Raw genomic sequence first — 16,004 nt, forward strand, 5'->3', positions numbered from 1 at the left:
TCACATAAGTCATGAACCAGATACTTTGTTTTATTGCTTATTTGCTATTGATGTTGATTGTGTGTTTGTTTCACAGTCCCATTGTCCTGCAGTACAAGATGATCACACAATCTACAGCTCTGTTGTGAACATCTAGATGGAGTAAGCGTAATTGTACTCGCAGTGCACATTACACACTAAATACTTTTACTTCCTCACATAACTAAATCTTTGTGGTTTTGAAATAGTGGATTTATAGAATCATTTCACAAATAATTGTGATTGTGTCCATAGTGCAGTTGTCCTGATGCCATGTCTCTTTCCTGGAAGAAGAGGAAAAGGAAGATGGACACCCGCAGAACCAAATGTTTGACAGCAGCATGTGTGATTATTGCCAGCTTGTGACTGCAGCTGTTTCAGCAGCCTGCCCTCCATCTTCAAACCCAGATCCAAGTTCAAAGCCATCTATAGGGGAACAAAGGAATGAGCATGTGGTGTATATGAATATTTTGTTTGTTCTATTTTTATTAATTTTTTTAAGGAGGTGTCAAGGTGGTTAAGGTGGGAAAGTAGAGTCCAATTGTTGAAGCCAGTCTCTCACTCACTCTCACACTCACTCACTCAATCTCTCACTAACACACCCAACAAACACATGCACACACTCACACACACACACACAAATGCACACGCACACGCACACAGACACACGCAAACACACACACATATTTACAGTGCCCTTCACAATTATTGGCACCCCTAGTGAATATGAGCAAAACAGGCTATGAAAAAAAAATATGTCTTTGCTGTTTATCCTCTCAGTCTTTCACTCGAAATATACACAAAAATCTTACCTTTTCATTGAAGTAAAATTATATTAAAAAAAACACATTGACATTAAAAAAAGATTTTTTCCAAAAACATGTGTGCCACAATTATTGGAACCCCTTAATGTAATGTTTTGTGGAGCCTCCATTTGCCAAGATAATAGCTCTAAGTCTTCTCCTATAATGCGTGATGAGGTTGGTGAACACATGGCACGGGATCTGAGACCATTCCTGCATGCAGTATCTCTCCAGATCCTTCAGAATCTGAGGTCAAAGTTTGTAGACTTGGCTACAGTTCTTCTCACAGATTTTCTATGGGGTTTAGGTCAGGGGACTGTGATGGCCATGGCAAAACCTTTATTCTGTGGTCGGTGAACCATTTTTGTGTTGATTTTGAGGTGTGCATTGGATCATTGTCCTGCTGGAAGGTCCAACCACGGCCCATTTTAAGGCTTACTGGAGGGGGCTGTTAGGTCTTTATTTAATATCTGCTGGTATTTGATGGAGTCCATGATACCATGTATCTTAACAAGATGTCCAGGGCCTTTGGAAGAAAAACAGCCTCCCAAAATCAAAGATCAGCCACTATACTTCACATTGGGTATGGGGTGCTTTTCTATATGGCTATCTTTCTGTCTACGCCAAACCCACCTTTGAAGTTTGTTGCCAAAAAGCTTTATTTTGGTCTCATCTGACCATATAACTCGGTCCCATTGAAAGTCTGACTTACATTTGGCAAACTGTAGGCGCTTTTGTTTGTTGTTGTTTGACAGCAGAGGCTTTTTTCTGGCAACCCTCCAAAACAACTTGTGGTGATGTAGGTGGCGTCTGATGGTAGTTTTGGAGACTTTCTGACCCCAATACTCAACTAACCTCTACAATTCTCCAGCTGTTAGAGGTCCAGAGGTTATTTTGCCAGTAGAACCATCCCCTCACGGTGCGTGGGGTCAATGTACAGACACGTCCTCTTCCAGGCTGATTCTTAACATCTCCTGTCGCTTTAAACTTCTTAATTATTTCCATGATAGTGGAAATGGGTATTTTCAACTGTTTAGAGATTTTCTTGTGTCCATTTCTTGATTTGTGCAGCTCAACAACTTTTCGTCGCACATCGTCACTGTGTTATTTGGGTCTTTCCCATAGTGAAGAATGATGACTGATGGAATTTGGCCTGTGTCACTTCATATTTGTACGCCAGTGGAACTGGAAGTCATGGTTGACCTCATAAGAGTTCCTTATCAAACAGGTAAACTTAAAAATGTCTTAAAACATGACTGGAAACATACTTCAGTTAGATTTGAATTAAAGATGTTTCTAGGGGTGCCAATAATTGTGGCACACATGTTTTGGGGAAACATATTAATTTAATGTCAACAGTTTTTTTTTTCTGTCAATAATTTTACTTCAATGAAAAGGTAAGATTTTTGTGAATATTTTGAGTGAAAGACCAAGAGGATAAACAGCAAAGACATATTTTTGTATAGCCTGTTTAGCTCATATTCACTAGGGGTGCCAATATTTGTGGAGGGCACTGCATATATACATAAGCATTGTCCACTTGTGTCACCGCAGGCATAGATAATTTGAGGCAAATTGGAGAAATAGATTCACAACCATTCAGACTCAGGAGCTAAACAAGACTGTTCTCTATTCAGAGCCACAACTTCTGAGTGAAATGAAGAAGAAGGAAAAGGGAGTGAGAGTGGAAGTTGATGGCCGCATGTGTGCATCAGTCAGGTTCACTCGGCTACTGATCAGTCAGTGCCAAGAAGAGAGTGCAGGTGTGCAAACGTGAAAAATAACAGGCCAGAGTCCATTTTACAGCCAATGTGCGATTGGTTTTGACAGCCTTCCCCTTCTGCTATCATCCTCATCCATACACATGAATGGACACTTCAGCTACACATGTTCACTGGCACAGAACCTTCTCTGTGTACAAAAAGGGCTCTTGTATGCATGTTAAGCACTGTCAAATGAATTCTTTTTCATATAATGTCCAACTGTATTGGCAGATGTGCAAACGATCTGAGAGAGAGAGAGAGAGAGAGAGAGAGAGAGAGAGAGAGAGAGAGAGAGAGAGAAAGAGAGATGATCAAGGCTAAGAATTAGTGTCTGTTAAAGTATTTTGCATCTGTATAATATGAAATAATGTATTTGTCTGTTCCTATTCATTTCATAAAATTTTCATAAAATCACAAGAAATAGAGGTATGGTTGAATATATTATATAAAGGCAAACCGGACATGTATAAATTAATTAATTTATGAGGGGCGTATGTTTGAGTAATAAGCTGTTGAAAGGTAATAGCTGTTCAGGTTATAGAAACGTTCACTATCATAACACATGGCAATATAGACACAAATATATAGACACATGAAGTATGCAACAACCCTGTGTAACCCTGCTCTTTTCAAAGGTGCTGCCAGGGAGTTGGCGCAGAGGATTATACTGATATGAAAAAAAAAAATGCCAGTAATAAATATGGTAATACAATTCTGCAATTCTCCAATTATGATATCAAATTCTACATACTAATAAACGACAATACAATTGCGGCTGTGTTTATGTCTGCTGAATATGCAGAGGGAGCTGCAGTGCTGCTGCTATTGTTTACATGGGGGACCTGCTCAGATTACCCATTTCACTACATTAACAATGACAAGAGAAGCCCTTGAGCCCAATCCTCCTCTGTCTCAAATGCTCTCACCACAAACCCCTCTCCATGCCGCTGGGTCCTATCCATTTTCTCCATTGTACACTTGCAGGCAAACACACAATACCGATACAAATGAAGAAATGCTCATTCGATTGAGTTGCTGTTGTTGTTTTGTCAGTTTCGATTGTCTTTAGCAGGCGGTCCGAACAGACAGTTTTCAGAGGCATGTTCAGGGCATCTACTGTCTAGTTCAGTGTTTTTTATTGATATGCCCCCATTAACGAGAAATGTGTGTTGTCTCAAACCGCTTTGCAGGCCTAAGGCTTACATCCCCCAAAAGATGGCAGATGGTGAGACTAGCAAAGTGGAACTTAGAAGGAAGGACTCGTACTAGGCAAGCGATTAAGAATTTAGGAAAAGAACACTGGTATCGTGCCACCTCTGAGCATAATAGACACACACACACACACACACACACACACACATGCACAGACATACACATACACACACACAAACACGCACAGATATACACACACACATGCACATACACAAACCCAGGCATGCAAACCACACACACGCACACAATCCATGAATGTATATTTTATTAGGATAAAATAGAGGACGGACAACTGCCAGACAAAGACAAGGGAATAAGCTCCAACATAAATATCTTAAATAAATTCAAAAGAAAACACTCAACACAGCATTGAAATGTCCAAATGCTTATAAAGCTTGCCCTGAAGTGACTTGGCACTCTTTTTAATTTTTTTTTCTTGTTCAACTCTACACAACAGTGGTGAGCGTGCAAACAATTTTTTAAAATAGAGGCCCCTTAGTCCTCCTCACAAAGCAACAGAAAAGGAAATTTAAGAAAAAGAAGAAAAGCTACAGCTATAACCTTCACGTAATGCTGGCTTACAGAGAGGATGTAGACACAGAGAGACATGTCTGAGCTTCGTTCAACATGGTCATCACTCACAGTGCTTTTTGGACATCAAGAGAATGAGGGAAGAGAGACAATGCTCTCTGGAGATAGCACACACGCTTATACTGTGTGTCTTGCTCTCACTCCCTCTCTTACATTCTTTCTCTCTCTGAAACTAACACACACACACATACACACACACACACACACACACACACACACACACACACTCATAATGTGTAGTTCGTAACGGAATATTCATAGAAGAGATCATTAATAGATAACAGAAAAAGTAACTGACTAGTAGGAGTAATAAAATAGGCCATTGAAAAAAGGAACACACACTCATCAGAGGATGAGGTCTCAATCTGTCTCATCCTGTCGGTCTGCATTCATAACTTACTCTTTGAAAAACCAAGTCACTTCAAATCACGCCCTCCCTCCCTCTGACATTCCTCCAGTAATGCAGTCACGTTTTCAACAGTCTTCAGTAAAAGCTTTGGCTTTTGACCTGGCAGTCTTTTGGTTCGTTAGTTTCCTTCGTCAGCGTGTTCTGTTCATCAGTCTGTCTAGATTGAGGTAACCGAGGGCTCAGCCTCAGCATGACAAAGGGGTTTGGGAAACATGAGAGAGAAGCGGTGCTCATAGTTTAATGTCAGCTCTGACAACGCTCTTTAGGTCTGTTTTATTCTTGGGCTTTTCCTTATTAAACTCCAGAGGCTTTTCCCCTTCCTTCCGCTCACTCTCTCTCTCTCTCTCTCTCTCTCACACACACACACACACACACACACACACACACACACACACACACACATTCACACTCTCTCTCTTTCTGTTACACACACACAAACAAATGCTCTCACACACAGGCAGAAACACACTCACATACACACTAATACACATACACACACAGAGTCCCCTTAGCAGTGGATCTCATAGGCGATCTGTGTGTCAAACAGAAGACTCTGGTTGATGAAAAGCCCCTCGGGATCCAGAGGCGGCCCCTCTCCCCCTTCTGCAGGGGCCCTCCGAGGCCCTGGGCCCCCCACTCCCCCTACCACCACCCCCCGGCCCGGGGTGAGTGTGCCGCACCCGCCCTGGGAAAGCGCATCAGCTGGTGGAAGGGGAGGGGACAGTGCCACCTGCTGGCCACAGGCGGGTGCAGGTGGCAGCATAGGCTTGGCACGGTTGAGCACGTACATCTCGTGGCCGCGCTCGTCGCGGTACTCCTCCAGCTGAGCGAAGGTGGTTGGCCCATCAGAGTAGTCGTTGACATAGAGGATGCTCTCCTCCTTGCTGGTGCCGTAGCTGCCGCCACCCTCCTCCTTCTGCCGCTGCTGGTGCCGGCTGTAGATCATGAAGAGGAGCAGCAGCGCGGTGAGCGCCAGCAACGAGATGCCCACGGCGATGGCCGTCTGTGTGGCAGGGCCCAGCGCATTGAAGTCCATGCTCTCAAGCTCGTACAGCGGCTCTTGGCTCACATCAACTGAGGAGGGGTGGTAGTAGGAGGAGGAGGAGGAGGAAGAGGAGGAGGAGGAGGAGTGGAGTCGTGGCCAGATGCCAGACGGGGAGGACGAGGAGGACATGTTGACGGAGAGGTGAAATGTCACGCGCGCCACGCCACCAGGGTTCCAGGCCTCACACTCGTACCGTCCGGCATGTGCCACCGTCACGTTGCTCAGGAACAGCATTCCACTGCCTGTGTCCGGATTGAAGCTCTCCCCATCACCACCACCGGCACCACCGTCCTCCGACCCGCGTGTCGCCCCCCGGCCACCAGACGCCCCCTTACCCACCGGCCGTGCGGTCACCACCCTGCCCCCGGCCCTCCCGTCGCCCTCTGCCCCCACCTCCTGCACCAGCCCACGGGGGGACAGCTGGGCCTTGCCATGGGAGGCCTTCCTCCAGGTGACCTGGGGCTGGGGGTAGCCGGAGGCCTGGCAGGAAACACGCAGGCTCTCGCCCAGCCGCACGGTGAGGTGGCTGGGCTCCAGCTGCACCACTGGGGGGATGCACACCAGGCTGTTGGCCGGCACCTCCACCAGGCTGAGGTGCGAGAGGCGAGGAGGCTCGGCGCAGAGGAGTCGCCGCTCTGCTGAGCTCAGCAGACGCTGGCCTTCCTCGTTTATCCAGCTGCGTAGCCAGTGCAGTGCGCAGTCACAGCGCCACGGGTTATCTGAAGAGAGGGAGAGACTTTCAATTTTACTATCCCATAATTGGAACATTGTGCTCAGGACACATGAAGCACTGCATTTACGTAGTACGGATATTTAAACCTACAATACCAAACCAGATGATGATGCAAATCCAGAGAGAAAGGGGGGGGGGGGATTAAAACTGGTTTATTGAACCAGTATTTCAAACTTATGTTACTACATTACTTCACCATAATGCTCTTAATAATAACTTCAGTACTGCTCACATGACTCCGGCCACAAAATATCAAATATCGCAGTAAAAGAAAAACCACACACAAAGCCTACATCCTCACCTGACATACACGTTATACAAGTCCCTCCCTGTGACACTTTAAATGAGATGAAAAAAGACAGAAAAACAGGAAACTGGAGGAAACAGGATAAAATGTGAAAATGGAGAAAAAAGTCGAGTAAGAGAGATGGGGACAGATTGTTGGCAGAGAGAGTGTGTTTAAGATAGACAGACGATAGATAGAAAGATAGGAAGAGTGGATGAAACGAGGGGAAGCACGAGAGAGAGAGAGTGAGAGAGAGAGAGAGAGAGGAGGATGAGAGGGAGAGATGGTAAATGAAGCGAGACAGGGCGCAGATAGAGAGGGGGGGGGGGGGCATCAGGGGACAGCCAAAAATAATGGGGAGGAATGGAGGGAGGAAAGAGCGCAAACACTCTCCACTGACCATCCATCACGCTGACACGCCTTGTTACCTCTGAGCTGACTCGCTCCCACTCCTTCTTTCTGTCCCTGTCCTCTCTCTCTCTCCATCTCTCCTACTTTCTCCCTGCTCCCCTCTGTCTATCTGTCTCTCTTTACTAGATCTTCACCAGCCAACTTCACATCCTGTGTTTCATTCTCTACCCTACCCTGCACCCCAATTATTTTCAACTGTCACTTTATCAACTCAATTTACTCCTATCCAATTCCAGACCATCTCCTTTCATCTTTTCATCATCTCTCCCCGTTTTTTTTTCTCTCTCTCTCTCTGTCTATCTCTCTCTCTCTATCTCTATCTCTATCTCTCTCTCTCTCTCTCTTCATCTATTTCTCTCTCTATCTCTCTCTCTCTCTCTGACTCACCTGTGACTCGCAGCACCTGTAGGCTGACCAGCGGTCTGAGGGTTGCAGGTCCGAGGGTGCGCAGGTTGTTCCTACTCAGGTCCAGCAGAGCCAGAGAGGACAGGCCCACCAGCGCCTGTTCCCCCAGCATCTCCACATTGTTCTCCTGCAGGTGCAGCTCCTGCAGACGCTACACAGAGAGACGGGGGAGGGGCGGGGGTTATCATGGAGTTATGGCAGACATTTTCACGCAAATCAAGGATTAAACATAGTGAGCAGAATGCAGTTCGACCAGACGTGCGGGCCGGAGCACTCAGAGGGGATTGACGTCAGTGCTGAGAGAACAGAAAGTGGAGAACAGACCAGAGGACTGGAGAGGGTTTCTTTATCTTAAGGAGTACACGGGTGAAAACCTGTCCAGTTTGAAAGTTGCCACAGAGGTGTTGATCTGTTTGGGTCTGTTTCTTTGAATGTTGTTAGCTTCTGAGGCACACACAGCGCATTGCAGATAGTTGTATGTATTGCCATATCCCTCCTACTTTTCTACATTTCTGGACAAAATGTCTGTTAGCGATCAGTTAATTTCTGATCCTATTTAGATCTGCCTACTGCTGCCACTTGTTTCTGCCTTTCTGCAAGAATTAGTTAGGCTCCAGTTACTCCAATTACATTATTTCAGCAATCCTCTTGATTGTGTAACTGTATGAAACTCCTGGCACAATGAGCTCTATGTTAAATCTATTTCAAGATGCAGGAGTTTTTTCGGATTAAAGCATGCCTTGTTACAATCACAAAAGAAGGAGTATTCTTTCAAACCATCCCAGACAAGTTAAGATGCTATTCCTCAAAAACAACTTTCAGACCCCAGAATACATGAACAAGGAATTCACCATTTAAGGGGTCCAAATGACCCATAACTGATTTACAGTAGGAAACCCAATTGTTCAATTGTAGGGCCCTGAATCTCACCACATACGTACTTTCCATTTTCTGTGTTTTACAGATTCTCATTTTGTATAAAAGCTTTCATCCACATTGTTCTTTACTCCAAAACATATAATTGTATCCCCCTTAAACCTAAATAATGAATTCAGAATTAAAATCATTATCCTAATATAACGTTTCATTTATAATACAATTAAATACACTTGTAGTACTTGTAGGCCGCGGAAGGTGTAGTCCTGGAGGCGTGTGATATGGTTCCCGGCCAAGTAGAGGATGCGCAGGTGGTCCAGGCCCCGGAACACATCAGCGCTGATCAAGTGGATGCGGTTGCCGTTGAGGGCGAGCTCCAGCAGCTGGCCCTGGTTGTGGAAGGCTCCAGGCTCCAGCGTTGAGATGCTGTTGTTCTGCAGATAGAGGTAGTGCAGCTCCCCCAGGCCTACCAGGTCCTGCAGGCGGATCTGCCCCACCGTGTTGTCCTGCAGGAAGATGGTCTGAGGAAAGGGGGGGTATTTGACAGTTTTAGTGGGGTGAAGGTAAATAGTGGAAAATGAACCATGTAGGGAGCCAAAATACAGTATACAATGGCTTGCAAAAGTATTCAACCCCCCTAAAAGTCATCACTATTTTCACAATAACAAATACAATCTGTTCTACAATACAAATTACTGTAGTAAATTTCAAAAGGCGATATCATTTGTCTGCTAACATAAAAAGTAAATACATTTAAAAACAAAAATATACCACTTTGAAAATGATAGATAATATACATAATCTATAATAGTATACATAACTAATCATAATTAGGCACTTCCTATGAGTGGATAAAGTAAAGATCTCCTTCTTGATATAATAATCACTCTGTCTAAGGGACATTAGCCAGGTTGTGAAATAAAAACAAGGTGATTCAAATTCTTAACAGAGGAAACAACGCCAAGGAAATATCCAAGTGTTTTGATATATAACTGAGCACCACTGGATTAATAAAAAGAAAACAGATGTTATGTCACAGCACCCAGATACTTCGAAGAAAAGGCTGTCGCCCAAACCAAGCATCCGAGGAACTGGTGAGGGAGGCCACCACCCCGAAAAAAATCTCCCAAGTTGCTGGTGTAGGACTCCACAATTTTAAGAGCTCTCCATAAAAGTCTATTGAAGGGTGGCAAAAGAGAGATAGAGCCTTCAGGCCAATCCTCAAAGTGCTACATGTGGCGTAAATCTAACACTGCCAATGCCTCCAGAAACACCATACCAATCGTGAAATATAGCAGTGGAAACATCATGATGTGGAGATATTTCTAGTCTGCAGGAACTGGGAAACGTTTTAGAATTGAATAAAGGATGTACAGCTATGGGGTGTACAGCTGAAAAGGAGCATTCAACTGAAGCATCCAGATTTTCGAAGTGACCTTGTGTACTGCAGTGGATTTATTCCTACATTTTCTTTTCACTTTACTACTAGCATATAAAAAGATAGCCAGAGAACTGTACAGAAGAGAGTAATAGTTGAAGAGGCTCTAATGAGTAGGCCTACACAAGGTCTCTTGAAAACCAGAGAAAAATGAAAACCTTGTCCTTGTAATTTCTGCTGCAAATGTATGAGGTAAACCTGGAGGATTGCGGTGCTCTTCTCTTTGGGAAGCAATATTGAATAAAATATCAATTGCTGTCAATTTTTTATGAGGATAGTGATAGAGATTATTTCCAAACACTGTTAATGACTTAAGAATATAATAATCAAGTGTCTTGTATTAATATATTCCTTGTATGAATCATGTGTTTATGAAAGCAGGAGCATGGCTTTTCTCTCTGAGTGTGTAACTAGAATATTAGGTGCCACTTAGTCTGCATACGAACATGTTAAGACATGTTTAGACCAGAGGAGATAAGAAGGGAACTGTGCTTCTTCCGACCTTGTGCAAAACTGTCATCCTTACAAGACAGGGAGCCTCGGACGTGAGAAATCCACCACGTGATCATCCCTGCTGAAAGCTAAACTTCTGACTATATAAACCTTGTGCGATGGGTTTATCATGGCCTTGACTTTCAGCCTTGTGCTGGGAGGGGAGCCCGATTGCAATTGTTTTTGTTTGTCTGTCTAATAAATATACTTTCATGCAGCTCCGGAGTCCTAAACTGACTAGGGTGAACTTTTCACCTATCAGATAGGAAAAAAAACATATTGCAATTGCAATCTTACGTCAAATGGAAAATTCCCCAAAAAAAAAAAAAATTCACAACCGGATTGCCGCTGCACTGTCAGATGATGTTAATCGACTGACTTCTCTTTTTCTGGGGAATATCTACTCAACAGTTTACAAGACCAAATGTGCCGTACAACCTAAATCACACTAAGGGCCCATGCATTAAAAAAAATATATATATACATTTATACAGTATATTGAAATATTGAGGATCAGCATCAGGAGTCCATAAAAAAAGTTAAAGTAAAACATGACTAAGCACCGAAAACAGATCAATCGGCCTGGTGCTGGAGCTTGAACTGTGCCATGTGTTCTTCGTTTGGGGCAAGATAGCTGACAAGGCCTACCCTGTCAGCCTGCGCATTCCCTGCCCGATATCAATTACACCATGCATGACACAACTTAATTGCTGTTGTGTTCTTCACGGCTGTTTGGATAGTGATCATGAGTTGGACGCTGAACGTGTGAGATTTACGTGGTGGAGGTCATGCAGGTTTTGCAGGTTAATGGCACAATTTATGCAGCTTGTTCACACTCTCATGCATATTCAAAGGTTGCAGCAAGGCAGGAGTGACCCACGCCAGCGCATATGTACACTAGTGAGCTCTGCACAACCCTGCTGTACCCTCAATTGATCAATATCCTTTGCCAAGGCTGGCAAACATTCCCTTCGCTCTCTTGTTGGTAAGGAAGGAGGCTGTGCATTGCAATCACCCCCTCTAGCTGAACACAAGCTGTTTGTTTGCCATTAGTGTAATAAGGCTGCGATTCATTTGCAGCTTGCTTTTGAACATGGCAGGGAATTACATTTCATGGCCTCGTTCATCTGACATAGTGACGGAGATGACTTGAGTGAACACCTTTCACATAGATTTGACGCAAAGAGCTATGGGAATGTCATTGCAGCAGCGTCTTTGTATATCTCGTGCAATAACAAGCAGCGTGAAAGGCCCTTACTTGAGGGTGACAAGAATCCCAAAAACCATTTATGCCTATGTTTATTCAAAATAGCTGTTTGACAAACATTGTATACAAACTTTACTTAACTACTGTTATCCATCCCACTAGCACCTAGCGCCTATCTAGCACACTCTGAAATGAACCCCATTGTTAACTTTGTCAACAGTTTGTGAGCAGAAAAGTGGGCTACCAACATAAAATGGGGCCCAAACAGCAGGACACCACCTGATTGGCTGCGAGGGGTATGACTGACAGTGCCTCTGACCTGTGTGGAGGAGGGGATGCCCTGCGGTATGTCCTTCAGGCCGATGGAGCCGCACTCCACCGTCAGGCTGTAGCAGCGGCAGCCAGTGGGGCAGCCGAGGGAAGGCGCCGGAAGCAGGAGGAGGAAGAGTGGGAGCACTGGGAGGGATGCCATTCTAGTGGGGAGCATCAGAGTGGCCATCTTACATGAGCAGACCTGGGAGAAACAAAGAGGAAACAAACAATGTATTTGAGTGTATGTCTCAGAGAGGGAGAAAAAGAGAGAGAAAATGGTTAAGATTGTTAAACAGAGAATGATAGAGTGACAAAGAGAGAGACAGAGGGAGAGTGAGAAAGAAAGAGAAAAAGAGGGAGAGAGGGAAGACATAGAGAGAAAAAAATAGAGAGAGCGCATGTATGGGTTTTAATGGCATGCATAATGCAGGAGAAATTCGCTTAAGTGAGTTGGAAAATTAAATATCATAGTTCCGAGCAAGAGAGAGGGGATAGGCAGTATGTAATGATGAGTAATAGCAAGAGTAGAGGAAGAGCAAGAAAACAGCACACACACACACACACACACACACACACACACACACACACACACACAAAGACACACTCATACACACACACACACACGTACAAAGAAATTCCTGATGGATCTGCCATCTCACACCCTCCAGAACTGTGTTTCAAGTGGGATCCCCTATTCTTTCTACTGGGTTTCAGATAATTAAAGACATATCAGGAGACATACTCCTTAAGGCTGTTTCTCGCTCTGCACAAAAGGGGTAAAGGCCATGAAGCAGCGCCTTAACGAAGCCTTGTTCTGCCCCACGTGGACTCAACGAGCCTCAGGAGAACACATCATCCGACGTTGTTGTGATAGTCAGATCAAAACAGCTGCTTTTCTGCCTGATGTTTTTCCAACAGTAGCACCAGACCCCAGACACACACTCACATACCCCCCCTCCCCATGGTAAACAGGGAGAAAGGGAGATCTGGATTTTAATGGGGTTGATGATATGCATTCGTAAGTACTTGTGGATTGTTAGTGGCTTTTAGATATTAAAACTAGACCAGAGAGTGAGAGGGAGGGGGCATTTGGGAGTATGTATCTGTGTGCATGTGTATGAGAGAAAGAGAGTTGAAAAATAGGGAGAAACAGACCATATGCCTTATAATCCAAATTGTGTCAATTCCATGCTTTTGAGGAAAATCTGCATTCCATTTGGACTGACTTCTAACAGTTCTCTGTATTGGTAATCAAGTGTATTCTATACACACACACACACACACACACACACACACACACACACACACACACACACACACACACACACACACACACACACACACTCACATTGCTGGGAAGGTTGCCCCGTACACCATCACTTTGTATTGAGAAAATGCGATGAGAAAATGACAGCAATTCAACTGACATATGAACTCCCAAGACAAGCTCCAAGATAGGTGAGACAAGTACTTAGAAGACTGTAAAATCAATGAAATCACATCTCAAGACACCGGAGTCAATCCTCATCTCTTCAATGTGTTATTGAGTAATGAGACGTGAGCATGATTTGAATATTTCATGCCCGATGCTTAATTTAGTGTGTATTTGTGAGGATAGAGCAACTAGATTAGCGTAACGTGACCTACATAAGCCATTCTATCAGCTTAAGGCATGAAAAAATAACGGAAGGGAAGATAAAAATCATCTGAAAAGCGCCAACACATATCTCTCCGAGATATACAGCTTCCACTGACCCTGGCAAGGGGAAAGAAAAAAAACAGAAAAGACAATGAAAAAAAGAAATGCTGTTCTCTTTGTGGGAGAGGCCACTGAGAGGAACTAGGGGAAAGGTGGATGCATTTTGAATGAGGTCTGGTTTTCACCTTGCCCTCCTCATACTGAATAGCCTTGGAAATTGTTTCACGGTGGGGTTGTGTTGAAACTGATGGGTTATTAATTTAAAAACATATCACTATATCTCTGTCAGTCTAGTTGGGGGGTTGTTTTTACCCCTCCTCTGGTGGGTAGGATAAAATGCTACAAGGGTTTTGAGCAGGGGTAAAACGTAAACATCCTCCCTGATGGAGAGACTGGAGGAATAAATCACAGCTCACAGGGTGACCAGAGAAAGAGTGTATGAATGAGTTATGAATATGTGAGTGTGTTTGTGTTTGTGCATGTGTGTGTGCATAGGCCTATGTGTGTGTTTTTGTGTGTATGTGTGAGTGTGCATAAATGTATGTTTGTGTGTGTGTTTGCATGCATGAGTGTGTGTGTCTGTGTATGAGCAAGTGTGCGTGTATAAGAGAGACAGAGAGAGAGAGAGAGAGAGATAGAGAGAGAGCGAGAGAGAGAGAGAGAGAAAGAGAGAGAGAGAGAGAGAGTATGCATGAACAGATGGCAGAGCCTCCTCACAAAAGTGATTAAAATTCTTCCAAAAATGTAAACCAAAGGAACTGTCTAACTCACCGTGGCATAACGACCAGACCATTCAGCCACAAAATGAGCTGCACCACGGTAAGCACCCCAAACACACACATCAACAAACAAGCAAAGGAAAACAGCATAACCCCCTTCTTAAAATCCTACCTTTAAAGGGAAATGAATGTATCAGGTTAGACAGCTATACTGATGGTTGAGGTCATGACAGAAACCCAATCCCCATCGTGTAATTGAAATAAAGAGGCATGAAATGGGTTTGCATGGGAGAACTGGTTAAAGGCTTTGCCCACCTCTCTCTCTCTTGCTCTCTCTCTGTTTCTCTCTTTTTCTTTCTCTCTCCTACTCCCCTCCTTCCTCCCTCTGATGTTTTCCCTGCTGTGAAAATGCTTCCTGAAAGAATACAAACTGTCCCCTGAAGGCTGCAGACTAATTAAAATTTAGAATGCAAAGGTGTCCTTTTCACTGAGCACCAAGAGTCCCCATTGGCCGAGGGAGACTCCCGTTTCCACAAGCCACTCGCTTACTTCCTGTCTGGTTACATTTTCTATGGTGTTTTGAAGCTGTTCGCTATGGTGTGAATTTGGCATCAGCGGTGTGAGGCCACACACACACACACACACAAACAAAAAACACACACTCACACACAGACACAGACACACACACGCACATTCACACACACACACACACACACTCTCTCTCTCTCTCTCGCTCTCTCTCTCTCTCTCTCTCTCTCTCTCTCTCTCTCTCTCTCTCTCTCTCTCTTGCTCCCTCTCTCTGGGCTCTGTAATCCCATCAGTAAACTGGCTGATCTGACTCATCTAAGGCAGGTTACTGCACAAACTCAACAGTTTATCTGTTTTATCTTCAAATATGGGATTTGGAGATCAAACAGCCTCCTAAATAACATCACATCATATCTGGGCCTTGGTTTCTTGTGTGTGTTTTATTTTATTTATATATTTATTTATTTTTCTATCACACAACCAAATGAATCCTGGCTTAACTGACCTTCATTACCTGACAGAAGTAGTTTATTGACTGTGCCATTCCTCTCATAGTGTATTTCCTATCCTCAAATCCCATCAAACAACATCCGAGGGACATTCAAGACACAAGGACATTTTTGCAAAGCTGTCTGCTAAGGCTTTATCTGCAGACAAAGGTACACACAGGCTATGACAGTGAAGTTTGTAGTTGCCACTACGATCTCTGCAAATAAGGGTTTGTGCAAGAGAAATGGGGGAGGTTATGGCATAGAGAGAGAGAGAGAACAAGGCGAGAGGCGAGGGAGAGCGAGAGAGAGGGAAAGAGGGGGGAAAGAGAGCAGGACAAAAGGGGGAAAGAAAGACAGGGAGAAGGAAGAGAGCAAATAAGAAAAACTAAGGAGGTAAGACAGATAGCAATGGAGTAAGTGAAGCTGAAGTATATGCCCTATGGTCAAGTTCGACCATGCCTCACGTGTTGTCATGGAAACATTAGAGGAAAGTAGAGTCCTGATCTACGAGGGTTAGGCCTGTAGTCATGGTAGACAGTTCAGCAGAGAGAAAAGGAAAAAAGAGA

The 16,004-nt window shown here is 44.2% G+C and overlaps 1 protein-coding gene across 1 annotated transcript; it reads right to left on the reverse strand.

Moving 5' to 3' along the window:
- Positions 1 to 5,304: 5,304 nt before the first annotated feature.
- On the reverse strand, positions 5,305 to 12,161 carry lrrc24 (leucine rich repeat containing 24; the record flags this gene model as incomplete). The annotated part of the gene is made up of 4 exons (XM_080837753.1): positions 5,305 to 6,560; positions 7,659 to 7,827; positions 8,795 to 9,073; positions 12,009 to 12,161. The coding sequence occupies 4 exons, from the start codon at positions 12,159 to 12,161 to the stop codon at positions 5,305 to 5,307; spliced, it is 1,857 nt and encodes a 618-aa protein (XP_080693879.1).
- Positions 12,162 to 16,004: the final 3,843 nt, after the last annotated feature.

Source organism: Sprattus sprattus, assembly GCF_963457725.1.
Source record: "Sprattus sprattus genome assembly, chromosome: 4".
Taxonomy (NCBI): Eukaryota; Metazoa; Chordata; class Actinopteri; order Clupeiformes; family Clupeidae; genus Sprattus; species Sprattus sprattus.